Consider the following 21,946-nt stretch of genomic DNA (forward strand, 5'->3'; position numbering starts at 1 on the left):
AGCCCTGCTCTAGCTGGTGTGGCTCAGTGGATAGAGCGTCGGCTTGGGGACTGAAGGGTCCTGGGTTCGATTCAGGACAAGGGCATGTACCTTGGTTGCAGGCACATCCCCAGTAGGGAGTGTGCAGGAGGCAGCTGATCAATGCTTCTCTCTCATTGATGTTTCTATCTCTCTATCCCTCTCCCTTCCTATCTGTAAAAAAATCAATAAAATATATATATTTTTAAAGAAAAAGTACAGCCCTGGCCAGGGTGGCTCAGTTGCTTGGGCATTATTCTGTGCACCAAAAGGTTGCTGGTTCAATTCCCAGTCAGGGCACATGCCCAGGTTGCAGGCTCCATCCCTGGAAGGGGGCAAGCAATCAATGTTTCTCTCTCATCGATGTTTCTATCTCTCTCTCCCTCTCCCTTCCTCTCTCTCTCTCAAAATCAATTTTAAAAATATTTTAAAAATATATTTTTATTGACTTGATTTCAGAGTGGCAGGGAGAGGATAGAGAGATAGAAACATCAATGATGAGAAAGAATCATTGGTCAGCTGCCTCCTGCACGCCCCCTACTGGGGATCGAGCCCACAGCCTAGGCATGTGCCCTTGGCTGGAATCGAACCTAGGAACCTTCAGTCCATAGGCTGACACTCTTATCCACTGAATCAAACCAGCTGAGACTAATTTTTAAAAAGTCAAAAGAGCCTTGACCAGTTTGGCTCAGTGAATAGAGCATTGGCCTGCGGACTGAAGGGTCCTGGATTTGATTCCAGTCAAGGGCATGTGCCCGGGTTGCAGGCTCAGTCCCCACTGTGGGGCATGCAGGAGGCAGCCAATCAATGATTTCCTCTCATCATGGATGTTTCTGTCTCTTTCCCCCTCTCCCTTTCTCTCTGAAATCAATATATATATATATATATATATATATATATATATATATATATATATATATATATATATATAAAATAATGATGAGATGGTTTACATTCTGTTACACTGTTTGAAATCCGTACATGTTCTTACTGACAGCATATCTCAGTGCCACTGGACACATTCTGGGTGCTCAATGACCACATGTGGCCAGCCTCAGGCAGGGTGGGTCCAAGGGCAGCAAAGAGAGGACTCTGGCGCCACCATGTGGCAATCACAGGGAAACCACTGGCCCACACCCCTAGTTGGAACAACTGAACTCCAGGCATTTGACAGAGGGAGAGACTGAGGCCCCAGAGAGAGTTAGGAACACACTGCACAGATGCAGAGCTACATGAAATCCCAAGCACCCGACGCTCAGTCCGGAGCGCTTTCCAGCCCCTGCTCACGGGTGGCAGGCTTCTGCGTGTCCCTCAGCAGAGAGTTTTGCGTGGTCCAGCTCACGGCCGAGTAGGCGTGAACTAAGGGAACAGGGTGGGAAGGGTGTCCTAGACTGAGGGAACAGCATATGCAAAGGCCTGGTAGAGCAGAACGTCCTGCCCACCCCCGGAACTGAGAGGAGACAGACCAGCGGGGGCCCAGACAGAGGGGGCTGGTGCTGAGCGCTGGGCTGGAGGAAGGAGGGGCCACACCACGGGGGGAGGGGAGTCCTGGTGCAAACCGCATGCTGGAGGCTCTGGGGGGTGGGTGCGCTTTCCCTGCCTCCTCCCACGAGGCCCTGAATGACTGAACGGGGAAGGGGAAGGCAGACAGGCCCGGGGCCGTGGGGCTGGCGGAGCGCCCCCTGGCCTTCTCTTTGCTTTATGTGGCTCAGACATGGAGCCCAACAAACCAGCAGCAGGAGTGCCCCCGCACACAGGCTCTCAGACAAGTCCCCTAGCCCGGTCTGTGGGGCTCAGCGGTCTGACACCCGCCTGCTCCCTGGGCCTCCCTTCCGAAAGGCCCTCTCCATGCGCCCACCCAGGACCCATGGTCCTTATTTCCTCCCTGGTCGCCTGGCCCTCCTTGTCAGAAAATCAGAAGCCCAGAGAAGACTAGGAAGCTGCCTGAGGTCACACAGCAAGCCGTTTCTCAGTCTTGAGCCTGGTGCCCAGTCTCTTCTCCTCTGACTCCCAGGACTCTCCCAGGACAGACACTTAAGGTTTCCTTCTTGCCTCAGAGAAACTGTGCCCTGAGCCTCAAACCATCCCAGGGTCTCTTCCAGCCAGGCCTGTGCCTGGGGCCCCCAGGGTCTCTCTGAGCTGGGACACGGGGGAGGGAGTGGGGCACAGGGGCACAGGGGCCCTGGCGCCTGGCGCACTGGTGGCATCATGGCGAAAGGAGTTGTGATCTGCCCCACAGGGAGGCCGTGGGAGGTGCGGGGTCACCTGGAGGTCAGCGGGGCTGGTGCGGTGTGGGCACAGATCTCAGGCCCGGGCTGGGGGGGGGTACTCACCGGGAGACTTGACCATCGTCCCTGGGGGGCAGGTGGAGTGGAGGACGCAGCGGGCACAGGAGTTGGAGGCTGACGTGGCACAGTACATGCCGGCCCGGCACTCACAGACGCGGGGGGAGTTCTGCGAACATGGCTTCTTCTCCACCTGGTCGTCTACAGGACACAGAGGAGGGTCACAGAGGACAGAGGCAGGGCGAGGGGAGGGAACCCGAGGACCCGCCAGGGACAGTCTGCACGCGAGAGAGAGCTGCTGTGGCCTCCCCTGGACAGGCAGGGTCCTGAGGCTGTCACCTCCCAGCCCACGACCCTGGAGACCACTAAGCTGGTATTAAAGACAAATTAATGGCCCAATTTTAAAATAGGGCACCCGGCCGGCATGGATCAGTGGTTGAGTGTCGGCCCATGAACCAGGAGGTCATGGTTTGATCTCCAGTCAAGGCACATGCCCAGACTGTCGGCTCAGTCCCTGCTATGGGGCGTGCAGGAGGCAGCCGATCAATGATTCTCTCTCGTCATTGATGTTTCCATCTCCCTCTCCCTTTCCCTTCCTCTCTGAAATCAATAAAAACATATTTTTTTAAAAAATATAACGGGCAAAAAGGACATAGCAGGACATTAAACACCTATTCCTAAGTGAAAGAAACCAACCTAGACCAATCTGTAAAGGCTGACTCCAACTCTGACATTCTGGAAAAGATGAAACCATGGAGACAGTAAGACCAGGGTTGCCAGGATCCAGGTAAAGGTGGGGGGGGGGGGGGACAGACAGGGGAGCACAGAGGACTTAGGGGCTGAGACGACCCCGTAAGCACTGCAGCAGTGGATATAGGACATGACACGTTTGTCAAGAGCCACAGAACTTCGAACGCAAAGGGGGAACCTTCACGTGAACCATGAGCTTGAGTTAATCACGTGCAGGTACTGGCTCAGCAGCTGTAACAACACACCACACCCGTGCAAGGTGTTTACAGCAGGAGAGACTAAGGGGCCCATACGGGATTCTCAGTACTTTCTGTCCAATTTTTCTATACATTGAAAACTGTTCTTTTAAAAGATCTATTAAGGCTCTACCTGGTCTGGCTCAGTGGATAGAGCATCGGCCTGTGGACTGAAGGGTCCCGGGTTTGATTCCCCTGTCAAGGGCACATGCCCAGGTTGCAGGCTCCATCCTCAGTAGGGGGCATGCAGGAGGCAGCCAATCAATTATTCTCTCTCATCATTGATATTTCTATCTCTCCCTCTCCGTTTCTCTCTGAAATCAGTATATATATGATGGCTGTTCTACCTTTAAAAAAAAAAGATCTATTAAGTATTTTTTTAATGAGCTAAGGATTTAAGAAAATGTTTTTCCAGAGAAGATATACAAATCACAATATAAAAGATGCTCAATATCATTAGTCCCTAGGAAAATGCAAACCAAAAGCACAAAGAGATACCACTTCACACCCACCAGGACGGCTGTAGCCACAAAGACAGACAACAGCAAGTGTTGGCAATGGTGTGGAGAACCGGGAATATTCACACCATGCTAGTGGGACAGTCATCAGATTGTGCTGTAGAAACCAGTTTGACGGTTCTCAAAAATTACACATAGATTTATTGTTTTTAATTTTACTTATTGATTTGAGAGAGAGAAAGGAAGGGAGAGGAAGACAGAGAGAGGGGGGGAGGAGAGAGAGAGAGGAGGAGGAGAAGAGAGAGAGGGAGAGAAAGAGAGATTGATTTATTGTTCCACTAATTTATGCATTCACTGGTTGAGCCTTGTATATGCCATAACTAGGGATTGACCCCACAACCCTGGCATATCGGGACAACTCTCTAACCAACTGAGCTGCCCAGCCAGGGCCAAACATAGATTTACCTATGATCCAGCAATTCCACGCCTACATATCTACCGAGAGAACTAAAAACAAATGTCTACACAGACACTCACACATGATCTGAGCAGCTCTATTCATAACAGCCACAAAGTAGAGAGATCCAAGTGCCCGCCGACATCACAAACAAAATGTGGCTCATCTACGCGATGCAATCATGTTCAGCCGTGGAAAGGCGTGAAGTGTGACACTTGATCAACTTTGAAAACACTTTCAACTTTGAAAACACTTCAGTTGAGGAAGATACATAGCCTGGGATTCCACTTCCATGAAATGTCCTAGGCAGACGCGTCCACAGAGACGGAAAGTGGGTGGGGTGGGATGAGAGGAGGAAAGACTTGGGAGGTCATGGGTTTCTTTGGAGGGAGATAGAATGTTCTGGAATTTGATGGTGGTGGTGGTGGTGGCACAGGGTGAGTCCAGTATAGTAAAATCACTGCACTGTACACTTTAAAATGATGTGTGTTAGCCCTGGCTGGATAGCTCTGTTGCTTAGAGCATCATCCTGATTCTCCAAGGTTAAAGGTTTGATCCCCAGTCAGGGCACATACAAGAATCAACCAGTGAATGCATAAATAAGTGGGACAACAAATTGATCTCTCTCTCTCTCAAAATCAATCAATAAAATATTTTAAAATAGTGAATTTTACAAACTAAATGAATTTTACAAACAATATCCCAATTATGTTAAAAATAAGGAGCTGCCCTAAGTCGGTTTGGCTCAGTGGATAGAGTCCTGGCTTCGATTCCGGTCAAGGCATGTACCTTGGTTGCGGGCACATCCCCAGTGTGGGGTGTGCAGAAGGCAGCTAATCGATGTTTCTCTCTCATGGATGTTTCTAACTTTCTATCCCTCTCCCTTCCTCTCTGTAAAAAATAAATAAAAATATATTTTAAAAAATAATAATTATTATTATGTGCTAAACCTGCAGGGCACAAAGGATACACGTAAAGAAGGTTTACTTTTTTCCATTAATAATTTCTGGTAGTTATTCATTATAGAATGCACAAAGCAAGCCACAGCAATGACTGACTTTTCTTCTCCTGCTTGCAGTCTGACCGTGTTTTGAAATCTCATAGACTTTGGTTTTGTGATGACCTAACAATTTGCTGAATTAAGCACATATAAGCATTTAAAAATACCAAACAGGCCCAGTCAGCATGGCTCAGTGGTTGGGTGTAGACCCATGAACCAGGAGGTCGCGGTTCAATTCCCCGTCAGAGCACATGCCTGGGTTTCAGGCTCAATTCCCAGTGGGCCATGTGCAGGAGGCAGCCAATCAGTTGATGTTTCTATCTCTCTCTCCCTTCCCTTCCTCTCTGAAATCAATAAAAATATTTTTTAATATATTTTATTGATTTTTCATAGAGAGGAGGAGAGAGGGATAGAGAGTTAGAAACATCGATGAGAGAGAGTCATCGATCAGCTGCCTCTTGCACACCCCCTACTGGGGATGTGCCCGCAACCAAAGTACATGCCCTTGACCGGAATCGAACCCGGGACCTTTCAGTCCGCAGGCCAACGCTCTATCCACTGAGCCAAACCGGTTTCGGCAATAAAAATATTTTTTAAAGAAATAAAGAAATAAAAATACCAACCATACCTAATGCATTATGAAAAAAAAAACGGTTAATGGTGAATTTCATCTCAAATAGAAAAGTCACTGGGAAGAGTAATGAATGAGTGAACGCAAACATCTCTGGAAAACAGTAAGGGGCTTCCAGAAATGATAGACTCCCCCCAACATGGGAGGCAGATGGGATTGATGGAAGAAGGAGGCCATAGCCCAAAAATATGTCCAAGAGGCTGTGCTGGGGGCGCCCCCGGGTTGCCCCAATCTCTGCGTGGGGGCCCAGCAGGGCCGGGCCCCAGGGAAGAGGACAGGAGCATCCAGGCGGGTCAGTGTCCCCAGATTCCTCACCCGCTGATGCCACAGAGCTGGAGGCCACGCATCTCCGCAAGGAGGCTCTGGGGGGAGGGATCTGGGTGGTGCCCTGCGGCTGGTCAGACTTGGGGGGAAAAGACCCTCAGACCCAGAAGACCAGCCCCTGGCAGACCCTGCCCCTGCTACCTCCCCCACGGCCACTGGAGTGGGCTCCACAAGCCCCCCAAGTCCTGAGATCCATCATGCAAACTAAAACCAAACATGAGCCGAAACCGGTTTGGCTCAGTGGATAGAGCGTCAGCTTGCGGACTGGAAGGTCCCGGGTTCGATACCGGTCAAGGGCATGTACCTTGGTTGAGGGTACATCCCCAGTAGGGGGTGTGCAAGAGGCAGCTGATCGATTATTCTCTCTCATCAATGTTTCTAACTCTCTATCCCTCTCTCTTCCTCTTTGTAAAAAAAATCAATAAAATATATATTTTTTTAAAAAAATAAAAAATAAATAAAAACATGAGAGGAAACCAGCACGGAGACGAAAGAGCCCAAAACTAAAAAATACACTAAGCTTGAGGAAGCAGACACAGGAAAAACAGCCTTTAGAATCAGTACAATTAATATTCTCAGAGGAAATAGAGCTATGAAAGGGAATCCCCTGCCCACTCTCACGCCCAGTTGGTGGGATTGTAAATTGGTGCAGCCACTATGAGAAACAGTATTTGAAAATAAAACTACCTTATAACCCAGAAATTCCACTTCGGGGTATTTGTTCAAAGAAATCCAAGCACTAAATTGAAAAGATACGTCGCCCCTATGTTCACAGCTGCAATAGTCACAGTAGTTAGAAGGTGGAACAACCCAGTGTCCATTGATATCTACACTAACAAAAGAGAAAGATGCAAATAGACCGTACCTTCTCGACACCCACCAGCCAATCAGGAGTGCATATGCAAATTAACCCAACAAAGATGGTGGGTTGATTTGCATACACAGGCACCCAGCAGCCGGGGGTGGGGAGGGACGCAGGCATTCAGCCCTGCCCCAAGCACCTCTGGGCCTCTGGGCAGCATGGGAAGGCAGAAAGGTAGCTCTGGGCTGGAGCAAAGGTAGTGCCGGCAGCCAGGGGAAGGAAGGCCCATTCTTGCACAACTCTTCGTGCCTCTAGTGGATAAATAAACATACAATGGACTGTTGTTCAGCCTTAAGAAGGAAGGACATTCTGACACATGCTACTACCACGTCATGCACCATGAGGATGTTATACTGAGTGAAGTAAACCAGCCACAAAAGGATAAAATTACACGATTCCACATACATGAACTTCCTAGAGTAGTCCATTCATAGAGAGTAGAATGGTGGTTGCCAAAGGGTGGGGGACAAGAGCAGGGGAAACTGAGGAGCTAATGTTTAATGGGACAGAGTTTCAGTTGGGTAAGATGAAGAAGTTCCAGTCCCGGCCAGGTAGCTCAGTTAGTTAGAGCATCCTTCCAATACACCAAGGTTGCAGGTTCCATCCACAGTCGGGGCACATAAAAGAATCAGCCAATGAATGCATAAATAAGCGGAACAACAAATCTCTCTCTCCAAAAAATTAATAAATATTAATAAATAAATAAATGTAATCATTTTAATGCCATAGATAGTATTATCTTCTCCTCTTAGAAATTCCTTCTTTCTATATATGTGTAGTCTAGCTACTAGCCTACCCATTCTTCTCTCTACAGAGAGAAGCGTCAATCATCCAGGGATGGGGGAGGGGCAGAGCGGGCTTTCTTCCTTAGACTTCTCCATTGGTTGAATTTGGGGTAGAGAACACATATAACTTTCACTTAATCAAATGCAGTCATTCATTTTAAAACTTGAAAGCTCTCCCGGAGAAATGCTCACATAAACAAAGAATGGCAATGCTGGTATCACACAAAAATGGAATCCAGGCGAACACATTATAAGGGAACAAAGAAGTAGCCTTCTCATGTTGATAAAAGGTCCAAACTTGCCAAGAAAACATAATGCTCATGAACATTATACCTAATGACACAGCTTTGACCTTTATAAAGCAGAAAGAGAACACAAGGAAAATCTGATGAAAAACAAGCATATTGGGAGATAGATTTTTTTTTTAAATATATTTTTCTTGATTTCAGAGAGGAAAGGAGAGGGAGAGAGAGATAGAAGCATCCAGGATGAGAATCATTGATCGGCTGCCTCCACTGGGGATCGAGCCGGAAATCAGGACTTGTACCCTGACCAAGATCAAACTGTGACCCTCTGGTTCACAGGTTGACACTCAACCTCTGAGCCACACTGGTCAGGCAGAAGGTAGATTTTAACACATCTACCTCAGAAATCAACCTTTGTGGAGGTGACTAAACTAAATAAGAATGTGTATTGTTTACATCATACAATGAATAACCTTGACCTAATAGGTATGTGTAGAATTCTGAATGGAACCAACAGAATATACATTTTTTTCAAATACATTAAGCATGCTAAGAAATGAGAATATCCATTAGGCCAAGAAATCGCAACACATTCCCCACCACCACCTTTCAAAAAACCCACACAAAAGCAAAGCACACACCAGGTAGAACACAAACCACATTCACCATAAGGAACTCACAACTTGCCCTAACTGGTTTGGCTCTGTGGCCAGCGCATCAGCCTGCCTACTGAAGGGTCCCAGGTTCAATTCTGGTCAAGGGCATGTACTTTGGTTGCGGGCACATCCCCAGTAGGAGGTGTGCAGGAGGCACCTGATCGATGTTTCTCTCTCATTGATGTTTCTAACTCTCTATCCCTCTCCCTTCCTCTCTGTAAAAAGTCAATAAAAAATATATAAAATAAAATAAAATAAATTCACAACAAGGCACTTATTGAGAGAGATCCACTGGAAGCTCTTGTGTCAGACCTTCAGCTCACACTCCAGGTGGCCCTCACCAGAGCCGTGTGACTTAGGGAAGCCCCACCTCCCTCAGCCTCCGTGTCCTCACTGGGAAGCAGGGAGAAGGAAAGAATCTTCCCCTACGGGTCCTGCAAACATTAAACTCAGTAAATGTGAGTCCCTCCCTTGAGGAAAGGTGAAGTAAGTCTCTCCAAAATGTATGGGCGCATAAGGGCATGGCTGGTATCAATTCACAAAGCCAGAGGGGTAACGGAGGCACCAGGAGGCCAGGCCGGAGTGCAGTCACCAAATCTCGATGCTCCCCACCTTCTAGGTTCTGTCTCTCCCCAGAACCCCAACCCCACCCCCCACCCCAGGCCGCTTCGCTGGAAGGCGCCATGGAGGAGGAGACGGCTCTTACCTCTGCAGGTCACACAGGCTGTGCACCGGTTGGCGCTGCCCAGGTAGTAGTCCTGCTGGCACTGCTTCCTGCAGTCGGATGGTCCCTGCGGGCACAGGTGCTGTGGGGACGACCCTGGAAAAGAAGCGGAGAAGCTCCAGGCCAGGCTGCCTTGGCAAACTCTCAGGGGCACTCCTTCCACTCTCACCCCTGAAGCCTGTCCCAGCAGCACGCCTAACCCCCCAACATGTCGGCGCAACTCATGGCAGAGGCTTTGATGCCCAGGAGGGCAGGCCTTGCCCCTGGTGGCCTGGCAGGCCGGCAGGCAGGCAGCACGGGTGAGGGAGAAGAGCTGGGCCTGGCATTCCAGGGCTGCTGCCTGCTGGGTGGGTAGCCTTGGGCAAGTCACAGACCGCAGGGGCACTACGTTAATAATAGGATCATTGAGAGGATTGGAGGGATTGTGAAGACTAGCATGCGTCAAGTCCCACGGCAGGGCAGGCAGACAGCAGGCACTGGACGAGCACTCTTTGGGATTTTGTTTTTATCTTGTTTTTTACTATATTTTTATTGATTTCAGAGAGGGAGAGGGAGAGAGAGATAGAAACATCAATGATGAGAGAGAATCACTGATTGGCTGCCTCCTGCACACCCACACTGGGGATCAAGCCCACAACCCGGGCACGTGTCCCGACTGGGAATCGAACCGTAACCTCCGGGTGCATAGGCTGACACTCAACCACTGAGCCAGGCTGGCTGGTCAGGAGCACTGTTCTTATTATTCCCGGGGTCTCCTGCATTGTGGGAACTGGGGAGCCATAGTCCTCAGAGCATGAGGAGCTTAACCCAGCCTGACTGAGAGGCTGGCAAAGCACCCAGCGTCTCTGACGGGAGAGGCATGATGCTGAGGCCCAATGCGCAGGGCAAACGGGCTGGGAAAGTCCTGGATGTCCACAGGGTGTTCTCCTGTCCTGCCCCACTTTATGTCTGCGAGTTCTAGCCCGGATGTCCCCCATGGCCCTTCCAATTGAGCACGTGACCCAGGCAGGCCAATCAGAATGCTTCATCCTTCAGGATGGACACATGGCCCAGGTAGGCCAATCAGAATGCTTCATCCTTTAGGATGGACACATGGCCCAGGCAGACTAATCAGAATATGTCATCCTTCAAAATTGGCAAGTGACCCAGGCAGACCAATCAGAATGCATCTTCTTCAACGCTGTGATTGGTTCATGGGACCAATGCCAGCCAATGAGCCCATCTCTGAGTTTCACAAAAGTTACCGGAAAAGAGCCCCCTCTTTACTATTTCCTGGTTCAAAGGGCAACTTAGGTCCCGAGCTGCCCTGTCCTGGCGCTGCAGCTGGGGCTGGGTCCACCTGAGGAGGAGGTGACTCAGAGGCCACGGACACAGAGAAATGGACTCAGATGACATCATCAGACCAGAACCCATGGCGCCATGATTTCTCTGTTAGTGAGCCCATTGTGTCTCTTCTGTCTTGTTTGGGCCTGAGTTAGGCTTCTGCTAGTTACAACCCAAAGGCCCTAGACCAGGGGTTCTCCACATCCCCTGCGCCCCGAAGCCATTCTGGGGGCGCCTGTGGACGCTGCTCAGAATGATGCTTTCAGTGCACAGACGCCGAGGCCGAGTGACTCATTTCGGGGGAATTTCCCCGCTCCACGCCCGCTGCGGGCGCTGGTGCAGAGGCTGGCGACGGGGACCTGCCCCCGGGAGTGCACCCCCAGCCCGGGACAGAGGGCAGCACGTCCTGTGGAAATCAGCACGTTCACTTCCAACGGGGATGCAGACTGAAGAGAGCAAAGCAGGAGGTCGGGGGGGGGGGGGGGGGGGGGAGCCCCCGTCTGGGGCCTCGCCGGGCCCGCAGGACAGAAGGGGCTGCGGAGAGGCGCGGGCAGAGGCCCCGAGGGAGGGCAGGTGGCCGGAGCAGAGAGCAGACAGGCCGCAGGGGCTGGAGCCACGGAGCCTAAGAACCATGAGGCTGACTCACTTCTCTCCTCTTCTTTCCCGGATCCCACGGAGGTCTCCCCGCTATCACTTTCACAATCAGAAACAGCGGTGGTTCCGAGGCTGCCGCTGCGGTGTTGCTCTCAGAATCGGTTCCCAAGTGGCCTCCGTCCCCTCCCGCCTCCGCCACACCCGCTCCGGCCTCTGATCGGGGCTCTGACCCCCAACGCGCCGTTTGTTCCAATATTCCGTCCCTGCGCTGCCGCGGCTCAGCCTCGGGGTGGTCAGGCAACCCCAGCTGCTTTGGCCCCACAAACTGCCCGCACTGAGTCTGGGCCCCAGGCCCCTGTCCTCTCCTCTCCCCCTCCCCTTCAGGCCCTGTGCTTCTGCCACACGGACCCCCACCCCGTCCTTGAGTGCACCCCCCTTTGCTCACTCCAGGCCTTGGCACCCTCCGTGCCCTCTGATCAGAGCACCCCTCCTCCCACTCTGGCCTGGCACAGCCCTGCTCACCCTCAGGACTCCTCCAGATGCCGGCCCCTCAATATTCAGAAGCCCCCCTGAATATTCCAGCCAGGCCAGGCCCCCGGGAGCGTGTTCCCCAACTCCCAGCAGCGCCCCCTAGATGCTAACTGCCTGCTGGAAGGGCTTCCCAACCCACAGGCCATCCTTCTTAGGGAACCGCCCGGCCCACCTCTGCCCCTGCAGTGGCCCCGGGCAGTCCTGGCTCGGGGACCAGGGTGGAGGTGACCATCTGGACTCCTCTGAGCCCTCAGATGCTCTGACCTTGGCTTTGGAATTGGGGGTGAAAGATGCTTGCCCGGTGTTTCTCCTGTCCCCTGGAGAACGGGGAGGGGAGCTGTGGGCCAGCCAGGCCTCCCCTCCTCCCTGCTCCCCGCCTGGGAGAAACCCTCAGCTCCTGGCACAGGTGGGACCTACTGCCTCGGCCCCAATCATACCGTGCTCTCCGGCTGGCACCAGGCCTGGCTTCACACAGTCCCCCCACCGCTGGGCAGGGGGGCCCTCCCTGCAGGCAGCGGCTCTGGGCCCAAGCAGGGGGCTGATCCTGGAAGCGGGGTGCAGATAAGTGAGGGGTTGGGGCTCTTCTCGGATATATGCTCTGCCGCCTCCCAGATGCAATGCCATGGGGGTCAGCACCAAATGAGGTGGAAGGGCTTGGGGTTCCGAGTTAGACGGCCACAGGGGAGCCCCGCCCGAACCACTTGCTGGCCCATGGCCATGGACCAATCCCTGACAGCCCCGTGTTTCTGATCCGGTTCAGTGAGCAGATAGGTAGGCAAAGGGGTTGGCACAGTGGCTGGCACAGAGCATGCTGAGGAGGATCCTGGTCCAACACGGGAGGACTTGGGCCAGGAAAGCCCTGGAGCAGTGCCCTGAGCGGGGACCACACCGGGCAGAGGCAGGCACAGGGCTCCATCGCCCTCTGACGTCAGTCACGGCCACGGCTAGGAGCAGTGCGTGAGCTCCCCGTCGCCGGGGGTGTGTAAGCGGAGGGCTGGGGATCAGCTGTCAAGGATGCTGGAGAGGGCGTTAGGGGCCTGGGCCGCAGGCCGGGTTCGGTGACATCTGACGTCTCAATTTCAAAGGCCCCAGGCCCCCGTTTCCTTCCTCCACCAGCCCGCCCCCGCACCCTGCCCCACAGCTGAGTGCTGATGGCGGAGGGGAGGGCGGCGAAATGTCAGAAATTTCCCCAGGGCGCCGAGGAAGGGGTTTTTGCGGGTTTTTCATTTTTCCTCCCTTGTCTGCCCGGAAGCACAAGGTCAATAAAACTCCACCAAAATGCCCCTCCCACCGCAGCGGCAGGAGGTGCTCGGCCCCCCAGTCACTGAGGGCGTGGGGGAAAGGGGCCTCCTCCCAGGCCATAGCGTCTGCGAGGAGGGGGGCTGGGACCGGATGTCACTCCCTCCCCGCCCCTCTGGCCAGGCCCCCTCAGGCTGGGGTCATGGGCCGGAGGATGTGGGAAGTGCCTGCCTTGCTCTCTGCAGCTGGATCGTGGGACAGACAGACAGCAGATAGGGGGTGGGTGGCCCGAAGAATGGGAAGAATGGCAGGGGAGGAGGATCTGAGAGACGGCAGGAGGGCCAGTGGGCCACGCTCCAGAACTCTGGCTGCGGTCGGCCTGGGAGAGGCAGGGTGCTACCAGCCGCACAGCGCAGAGCAGGCTGGTGAGGCAGACTTCCTGAAGGGGTGCAGAGCTGTGGGGGAGGGGCAGTAGGGGAGGGCATCCCTGGTGCCCACAGGCTTGGACAGAGGCCCAGAGACGGGAAAGCTCACAGTAGGTCCAAAGGACACCAAGCACAGCAGCTCCTGCAGAAAGGTGACCAGTGGCCTCGCTGTGAGAAGGAGCCATAAACAATGTCTGATGGCTGCATGGATGGGTGGATGGAAAGGGGGTGGGGAGGTGATGGGAATGAATGGAAAGAGGAGAGCTGTGTCCCCTCCAAATTCATATGTTGAAGCCCTAACCACCAATGTGACTGTATTTGGAGACAGGACTTTTAGGAGGTCATTAAGGTTAAGTGGGGTTATAAGGATGGGGCCCTGACCCAACAGGATTGGTGGCCTTAGTAAAAGAGAAAGAGATCTCTCTCCTCTCCTCTCCTCTCCTCTCCTTTCCTCCCCCCCTCCCCCCCCCCCCCACCGCCGCCTCTCTCTCAGCCATGAGAAGGCAGTTGTTTGAAAACCAAGAAGAAATTTCCCACCAGAAACCGAGTCCTGCCAGCACCTTGATCTTGGACTTGTAGCCTCCAGAACTTCGAGAAAATAAGTGTCTGTGACTTAAGCCCCCCAGACTCTGGTACTTTGCTGTGGCAGCTTGAGCAAACTGAGACAGACAGCTAGATGGACAGGGGATGGGAAGAGGGATGGGATTGGGAGGAGGGGATCTGAGGAGATGGCAGGAGAGCCAGAGGATGAGCTGTGAGTGGGTGAAAAGATGCATGAGTGGACGGGCAGGAACATGGGTGGGTGGTGGCCAGCCAGTTAGGCAGTGAGGCCCTAAACACTGAAAACAGACAAGCACGGGAACCCAGCTGACATCTACTTCAAAACCAACACTAACCCCCAAAATAAAGGCAAGAAAGGCTATTTTTTTCTCCTGTCATGACAGCAATTTTTAGAAATAGAAAATACCAAATCCGCCGAAACCAGTTTGGCTCAGTGGATAGAGTGTCAGCCTGTGGACTGAAAGGTCCCAGGTTTGATTCCGGTCAAGGACATATACCTTGGTTTCGGGCACACTCCAGTAGGGGTGGTGCAGGAGGCAGCTGATCGATGATTCTCTCTCATCAATATTTCTAACTCTCTATCCCTCTCTCTTCCTCTCTGTAAAAAATCAATAAAATATATTTTTTAAAAATACCAAATCCTTTCCCTAAATGCTTCTTGGCCCTCCGTTGGCCTGAGCATGGGCTCCTCTGGCCCTGGGGGTCTGGGAACAGACAGACCAGGCTTCCTGCCCAGCTCAGGTCATCGGCCCCCAATGACCCAGTGTCCCCCGCCAGACAGCAACGCTTGGGGGCCTAGAGGATGCGCATCCAGGCCCGGAAATGGAGGGCGGTCAGGGCAGTATTGACAGCTTGACTCTGGGGGCACAGAGCCCTGGCCCCAGCCCAGCAAGTTCTCCATTTCCCAGTTTGTGACCTTGGGCAAGACACTTAACCTTGCAGCACCCCCATAGCCTCATCTGCAAACGGGAATCCTAACGGATAATGGTGAGGATCTGATGAGACGAAGAAATGCATGTGACCATCTCAACCTAGTGCACATATAGCACATGTCCTATGAGGGGCAGCTGTCAATCAAAATCAAGAATTCACAGCCCGGCCAGCGTCGACCTATGAACCATGAACATAGTTTGATTCTCTGTCATGGCATATGCCCGGTTGCAGACTCAATCCCCAGTGTGGGATGTGCAGGAGGCAGTCAATCAATGATTCTCTCTCATCATTGGTGTTTCTATCTCTTTCTTCCTCTCCCTTCTTCTCTGAAATCATGATATAGATATAGAGATAGATAGAGATAGAGGTAGAGATAGAGATAGAGATAGAGATAGAGATAGAGATAGAGATAGAGATGAAAATACTAGAGGCCCAGGTGCACGAAATTCATGCATGGGTAGGGTACCTAGGCCTGACTTGCAATCAGAGCCAATCTTCCCCAGCAGCCGGCCCCACCCTCAGTTCCCCTTTCCCCGTTGGGCGATCGGGGCCTGTGGGCTGGAGGCAGCTCCCTGTAGTCAGTGCACGTCATAGCGACCGGTTGTACTGCCGTCTGGTCGATTTGCATATTATGCTTTTATATATATAGATATACCGTATATATATTTAAAAACAAAAACAAGAACTCATGGTGGGATGGCCTTCAGAATCGATAGCCAACATGACAATGACAACATTGGCTCCCATCTTCCCCACACCCCAACCCCCCTTCCCCCAGCCCAGCACCCCACTCACCCACAGGGCAGCGGTAACAGCACCTCCGGGCAGTCTTGTCATAGTAGCGGTTGGGGTCTCCAGCACAGGGGTCCATGGGGGCTCGACCCTGGAAAGTAAGACAAACTGGTGAGGCCCAGTGGGTCCCGGACACCCATCTTCCCTCCAGACCCTCAGGTCCTAGGAGACCAGGTAGGTCTCCACTCACTGTCAAGGCCAGGCCTACCACCAAGCCTCACGTTACCAAAGAGAAATCAGGACGGAAACACCTGATCTCACTTCTCCTCGAACTCCAGCCTCCATAGCTCAAGACTCCCTGATTGAGCTTCAACTTATGAACCAGGAGATCCCAGTTCGATTCCTGGTCAGGGCCCCTGCCAGGGTTACCAGCTCAATCCCCAACGTGGGGCGAGCAGGAGGCAGCCGACCAATGATTCTCTCTTGTTATTGATGTTTCTATCTCTCTCCCTCTCCCTCCATCTCTGGAATAAATAAAAATAGATCTCAAAAGAGAGAGAGAGAGGGAAGTCTTGCTGAGACTTTGGGGAAGGACTTTTGTCCTTCCTGGTAGAATGAAAGTGGGGCCTGAAGCAGGTTTCTGTCGACCCGCAACCAGGAGCTCCAGGGAGGGAGCGGGGAGGGGAGAAGACCAGGTGGGAGGGAGCCTGTCCCACCAGTGTACCTACAGCAGCCCGGATGGTGCCTGACAGGCAGGAGGGGCCACCTATGGGATGCGTGGGGTGGGGCCCTCTTGGTCAGGAGGGGAGGAAAGCAGAAGCCATTTACCCCTACCCCAGACGCCTGGCTGCCTCAGGGGCTTCTCTGCTCTTCTCTCCACTCAAGGGAAGAGTGAAAAGTGAATACATTTTCCTGTTAAGCTCAGAGAGCAGCCAGGAGGCCCGTGCAACAGGAGGTGGGTGGGTATGTGGAGTGTGTATTACATTCTTCTTTGTTTCTCACCTGAAACATCACCACATAAAACTGAAGTAATAGAGATAACCTGACGTTTGCACACGTCCAGGCACACAGCACTAGCTTTGCCCACACACGCCCGGCCTCCTCCCTCCAGTAAGCCAGGCTGCTGGGCCTCTCCAGGGGCAGGGACCTGCCGGGACCCCCTGGCCCAAAGCAACGACCATATGAGCGTGGAAGCCTGTGAGAGGCCGGGCCGGGGTGAGGGTTCAGCCCTGCCAGGCCTGCTGAGTGCGGGGAAATTTCTGGGTCCTAGGCCAGGGTTTTCCCCACCCGGCCTGCCTGCTCAGCTCATCGACAGCTATGGGCTCCCCAGGGCCCGGGGGACAGAGGCGGGGAGCCTGGCTGCCCTCCACCTCCTGCCGCCACACCCCAGGCCACTGGAGGGGTGTACGGGGCGGAGAACGGGGAACGCGCTGTATCTGGCATCACTGCCCCAGGCACACGTCTCCTTTATGCCACCCAGCCTTTCAGGGCCAGGTCACCCCCCCTACCCCCCGTCACAGGTGAGGAAAGTCACCCACCCAAAGTCACACAGCAACTGAGTGCAGAGAGGACACTGGGGCTTCCCTGTGTGCCCCGTTCCTCTCTGGGCCACAGGCTTCCCCCATCCTATCCTGCATAATAAAAGCCTAATATGCAAATCGACTGAATGGCAGAACAACTGGCACTGACCACCAGGGGGCAGATGCTCAACGCAGGAGCTGCTGCCAGCCAAGGTGGATGCCAGCAGGGGGGGCCCCCTGGTCACCCCACCAGTAACCCCACAGATTATCCCTGATCGCCAGCCAGACCTGGGGACCCTACCCATTCATGAATTTCATGCACTGGGCCTCTAGTCTATAATAATAAAAGGGTAATATGCTAATTAGACCGGACAGCCGAACAACCTTCCGGACGTCCTTCTGGATGATCTTCCAGACGAAGCTGTGGCTGCAAGGACCGAGCCCCTTGCACGAATTTCATGCACCGGGCCTCTAGTGTTAAATAAAAATGTCCTGAGAAGGGCCTATCGTATCTGTGTCCATAATCTCAACCAAATTACAAGGAAATATCAGATAAAGCCAAACCAAAGGCCTTTCTTCAAAACAACTAGCCGGGGCTCTAAAAATGCCAACGATGAAACAAAGAACAGCTGTGGAATGTTTCCAGAATAAAGAAGATGAGAGACGGGATGACTGAATGGAATGTCTGGGTTGGACCTGGAGTGAAGGTGGAAGGCAGGTATCGCTGTAGAGGAGAATACTGAGGTGCTGATGAAATGTGAACGGGGACTCCATGTCTGATTATGTTCTACCCAAGTCCAATGCCTGAATGTGAATTTAAGTCAGAGATGATGCTGATTTATTAGGGTGAAGGATCAAACTGTCTGCCACACACTTGCAAATGGCTCAGTAAAACAGAACAACAACAACAAGATGATGATGTATATACATAAAGAGAGAGGAATAAAACCATTGTATAAAACCACACAGGTAAATAGCAGCTCAACAATAAAGCTGTGTAATGCCATGGCTTGCCACCAGGGGGAGCTGCCTTCCTGCTGGCCAGAGAGGCAATTGTAGCCCACCAGAGCCGCACCAAGGGAGTAGAGGACTGTGGGCCTCCATTTCATATGGGGCTTATGGGGGAAGGGTTTAGCCCCCTAAACCTACGGAGGTGCTGGACCCCAGCTCCCCCAGACATTCCCAGAGACGTAGGTGGGGTTGAGGTGGGGGCATCGCTCAGCCCCACCCCCCACCCACTCCTTCTCTGGCAGACACTGGGGATTTTTTGTTGATGTTGTCTATGATGTCATCGTTTTACAGGCACCCAGAAAACGGGGTCAGTGCGTGCACACATGTAGAAGTAGCAAAGGTGGTTATTGAACCCACAGCACTGTTAGAAGCTAGTCTGTTACCGTGGAAGCCAGTCTGTGAAGTGAAAGACCCGCCCAAGCTCCACCTCATGGGGGGGTCAGGCGCTGAGTCCCGGTCAGCTGACCCCTGACCACCACACAAGCACATGGAGCACCTACTGTGCGCAGAGAGCTGGGTGGGCCCCGAGCGCCCTCCAGGAGCTGTGGCTCCCGTGGGGAGGCCACCCCACCTTCCCAGAGGTGGCATCTGGGGACCTGAGCTTCACCCTTGCAGCACCGTCTGTGGTCCCCAAAACCTGGTCCAGTCTCCTGCCCCAGGCACAGCGCTCACCCCCAGCCCATTCATCACTCTCTCTCTGCCTTCTCTCCCATCTTCCCCACTGCCCCGCCCCCATGGCCTCCCACTGCCCGCCACAGGGGCCCCTCACCCACCCCAGCTCCTGGCAGAGAGGGCAGCAGCCTGGGCATCTGTAGCAGTGGAGCCGGGAAGCCTGGCCTCCTGAGTGTCAAGGCCCCACCAGGTCCCACTGGCCATGGGCCCAGCCCCCGGACAGCCCGTCCGCTCCCGCTGCCCCAGGGGAAGGGGAGACACAGCTGGGCTGGGCTCTGGCCACGGCCAGGGAGGGAAGCGGGGACAGAGCAGGGAGTGGGAGGGGGGAGCCCGAGGCCTGGAGGGGGGGCTTTTGGGTGGGGTTCCCCGGCAGGTTCGAGGCAGAGCGAGGTGTCCGCCGAGTGATGAGCTGTGCAACCAGAGGCCTGTGGCTCAGCCTTAGCGGCATCGAGAGAGAGAGAGAGTGGCCGGAACCTTCCCATTTCTAGGCCCGTCTGGTTTCGGGTGGTTTGGTTTTCCCTGTAAAACCTGGTGCAGATCACTCTCAGAAAGCCCCACCTGGCTCAGCGTGGAGGGGAAGGGGGGCCGGCCACACCTGCAGCAGCTGAGCATCTACAGCAGGGAGGGGGCCGGGGTGGGAGAGGACAATCAGACACAACATATCCAAAGGGGCCGGAGCTGGGCAGAGCTGGGAGGTGCACCCCAAATCCATCCGGAGGGGCCCTCCCCTCTATTACTCAAGGTGAGGAACCTGGGCCAGCAGGTGAACTTGCTCAAAATGCAGAATCCCGGGCCCCACCCTATACCTACTATCTATCCCATTTCACAGACAGGGAAACTGAGGCACAGGGAGGTCGAGAAACTTGCCTAAAGCCACACAGCCAGGCGGTGTGAGAGCTTGGGTCGTCTTGCACAGCCTCTCACCCACCAGGATCTCCTGTCCAGTTCTGCCCTCAGATCCACCGGCTCTCCCTCACCTCCCTACCGCCTGGTCTTGACAGCGGCCGCCTAAGGGTCTCCTCACACCCACCCCCATCCTCCATAGCCCACTCACAGTGCGATGCCAGAGGGACCTTGTCTTTTTAAAAAATTATTATTTATTTTTATATATTTTATTGTTTTTTTACAGAGAGGAAGGGAAAGGAATAAAGAGTTAAAAACATCAATGAGCTGAAACCAGTTTGGCTCAGAGGATAGAGCGTGTGTCTGCAGACTGAAAGGTCCCGGTGGGGGCTGTGCAGGAGGCAACTGGTCGATGTTTCTCTCTCATTGATGTTTCTAGCTCTCTATCCCTCTCCCTTCCTCTCTGTAAAAAATCAATAAAATATATATTTTTTTTAAAAGAAAGAAAAGAAACATCAATGAGAGAAAAACATCCATTAGCTGCCTCCTGCACACCCCCTTCTTGGAATGTGCCCACAACCAAGGTACATGCCCTTGACCGGAATCGAACCCGGGACCCTTCAGTCCACAGGCTGACGCTCTATCCACTGAGCCACTCTGGTGAGGGCCAGCGGGACCTTTTCAAAACACACATCTGCTCCCCTCTCCTCCCCGCCCGCCATGGAAGACACTCAGATGGCTTCAACTCAGCGGGGCATGAAGCCCACCATCCTGACGATGGCCCAGGAGACCCGGCCCCTGGCCCGGGCTCACCCGGCTGTGCATCCTCGGGCACCCGGCCCCCCAGCCTTCCTCCCATCCCCGCTTACACCCACTCCACCCTCCCTCCAGCAGCCCTGCACACACTGGTTCCCTGACCACCCCCGTCCCCTCGTCCAGAACACCCCAACTCCTCCTTCAGGCCTCACGCACGCACGCCCCCTCCTCAGGACCCCTCCCTGGTCACCCGTCCAGGCGAGCTCACACACAGCAGCTAATCAAGGTGTGGGCAGGGCTGGGTCCTTGCCTCTCGGGGAACCCATTTCCTCGTGGTTAACACTGAGGCCCTGTCTCTTCGTTGTTGATCAGCTCCTCGGGGCTGCCACGGGGTCTCCCTTCGCTTGGCTCAGGGCCCCTTCCTCCACCTGCAAAGCCCAAAACTGGGGGTCGGGCCCAGCCCATCCCTCTCTTCCGTGTTATCCCGTGTAACTCAGCCAGCAAGGTCTCCACGTGTGAGGGCTCCTGTGGGGACAGCGGGTCCACCTGGGTAATCCAAGCTAATCTCCCAGCTCAAAGACCATACCCTTAGTCACTTATTCAGAGTCCCCTTGTCCAGCCCAGCTGGTGTGGCTCAGCAGTTGGGTGTCAACCCAGGAACTAAGTGGTCACCGGTTCGATTCCCGGTCAGGGCACATGGGGGTTTGGGGCTTGGGCTTGATCCCCAGTGGGGGATGTGCAGGAGGCAGCTGGTTGATGATTTCCTCTCTCATTGATGTTCCTTTCTCTCTGTCCCTCTCCTCTCCCTTCCTCTCTCTCTAAAAATAAAATTATATATATATTTAAAAGTCCCCTTTTCAAAAAACAAATAAATAAATAAAAGTCCCCTTTTCCAGACAAGGTGACATAGTCACAGGTTCCCAGGATTAGGCTGTGACTATCTTAAAGGGCCATTATCCTCGATCACAGCCCGCTCATAAATAACCACTACACGGGTTTGTCGCCTAGTCCTGGGGTCCCTGAGCCCCACTCTCCACTCCAAGGCCCCACCTGAGCTCCAGACCAAGAGACACCTGAAATGAAGTCATCCTCCTCCCCAACTTCAAACACCCCCCATTACACCCCCACCCCTGTCAGACACACAGCCTGTCCCTGCCACATGCAAGCTGCATCCCTCACGCTGTCACTCCTGTGTGCCGGGGCCAGGGAAACTCCCCAGGTCCTGCCTCTGGCCTTCAGGGAGCTGAGGGGCAGTAGGCGTGGCTGGGGGTAAAACCCAGGAAAGGTAGACACGTAGACACAGCCACCGAGGATGGAGTCCGGAGCCCTGGCAGGGTGGAGCCCAGGCCCATGAGCACCCTCTCTGGGACGGAGC

The 21,946-nt window shown here is 53.6% G+C and overlaps 1 protein-coding gene across 2 annotated transcripts in view; it reads right to left on the minus strand.

The window, feature by feature from the left end:
- Positions 1-21,946, minus strand: part of TNFRSF8 (TNF receptor superfamily member 8) — a 66,798-nt gene that overhangs the window by 29,731 nt on the left and 15,121 nt on the right. For both annotated transcript variants that reach the window (XM_084875340.1, XM_084875339.1), the window contains exons 2-4: positions 15,833-15,920; positions 9,414-9,527; positions 2,352-2,504 (exon numbers count right to left, since the gene is read on the minus strand). In XM_084875340.1, the coding sequence (XP_084731466.1) occupies positions 2,352-2,504; positions 9,414-9,527; positions 15,833-15,908 (343 nt within the window). In that variant the 5' untranslated portion in view covers positions 15,909-15,920. The remainder of the gene's footprint in view (positions 1-2,351; positions 2,505-9,413; positions 9,528-15,832; positions 15,921-21,946) is intronic.

The sequence above is a fragment of the Pipistrellus hanaki genome (assembly GCF_964339955.1).
Source record: "Pipistrellus hanaki genome assembly, chromosome: 2".
NCBI classification, from domain to species: domain Eukaryota; kingdom Metazoa; phylum Chordata; class Mammalia; order Chiroptera; family Vespertilionidae; genus Pipistrellus; species Pipistrellus hanaki.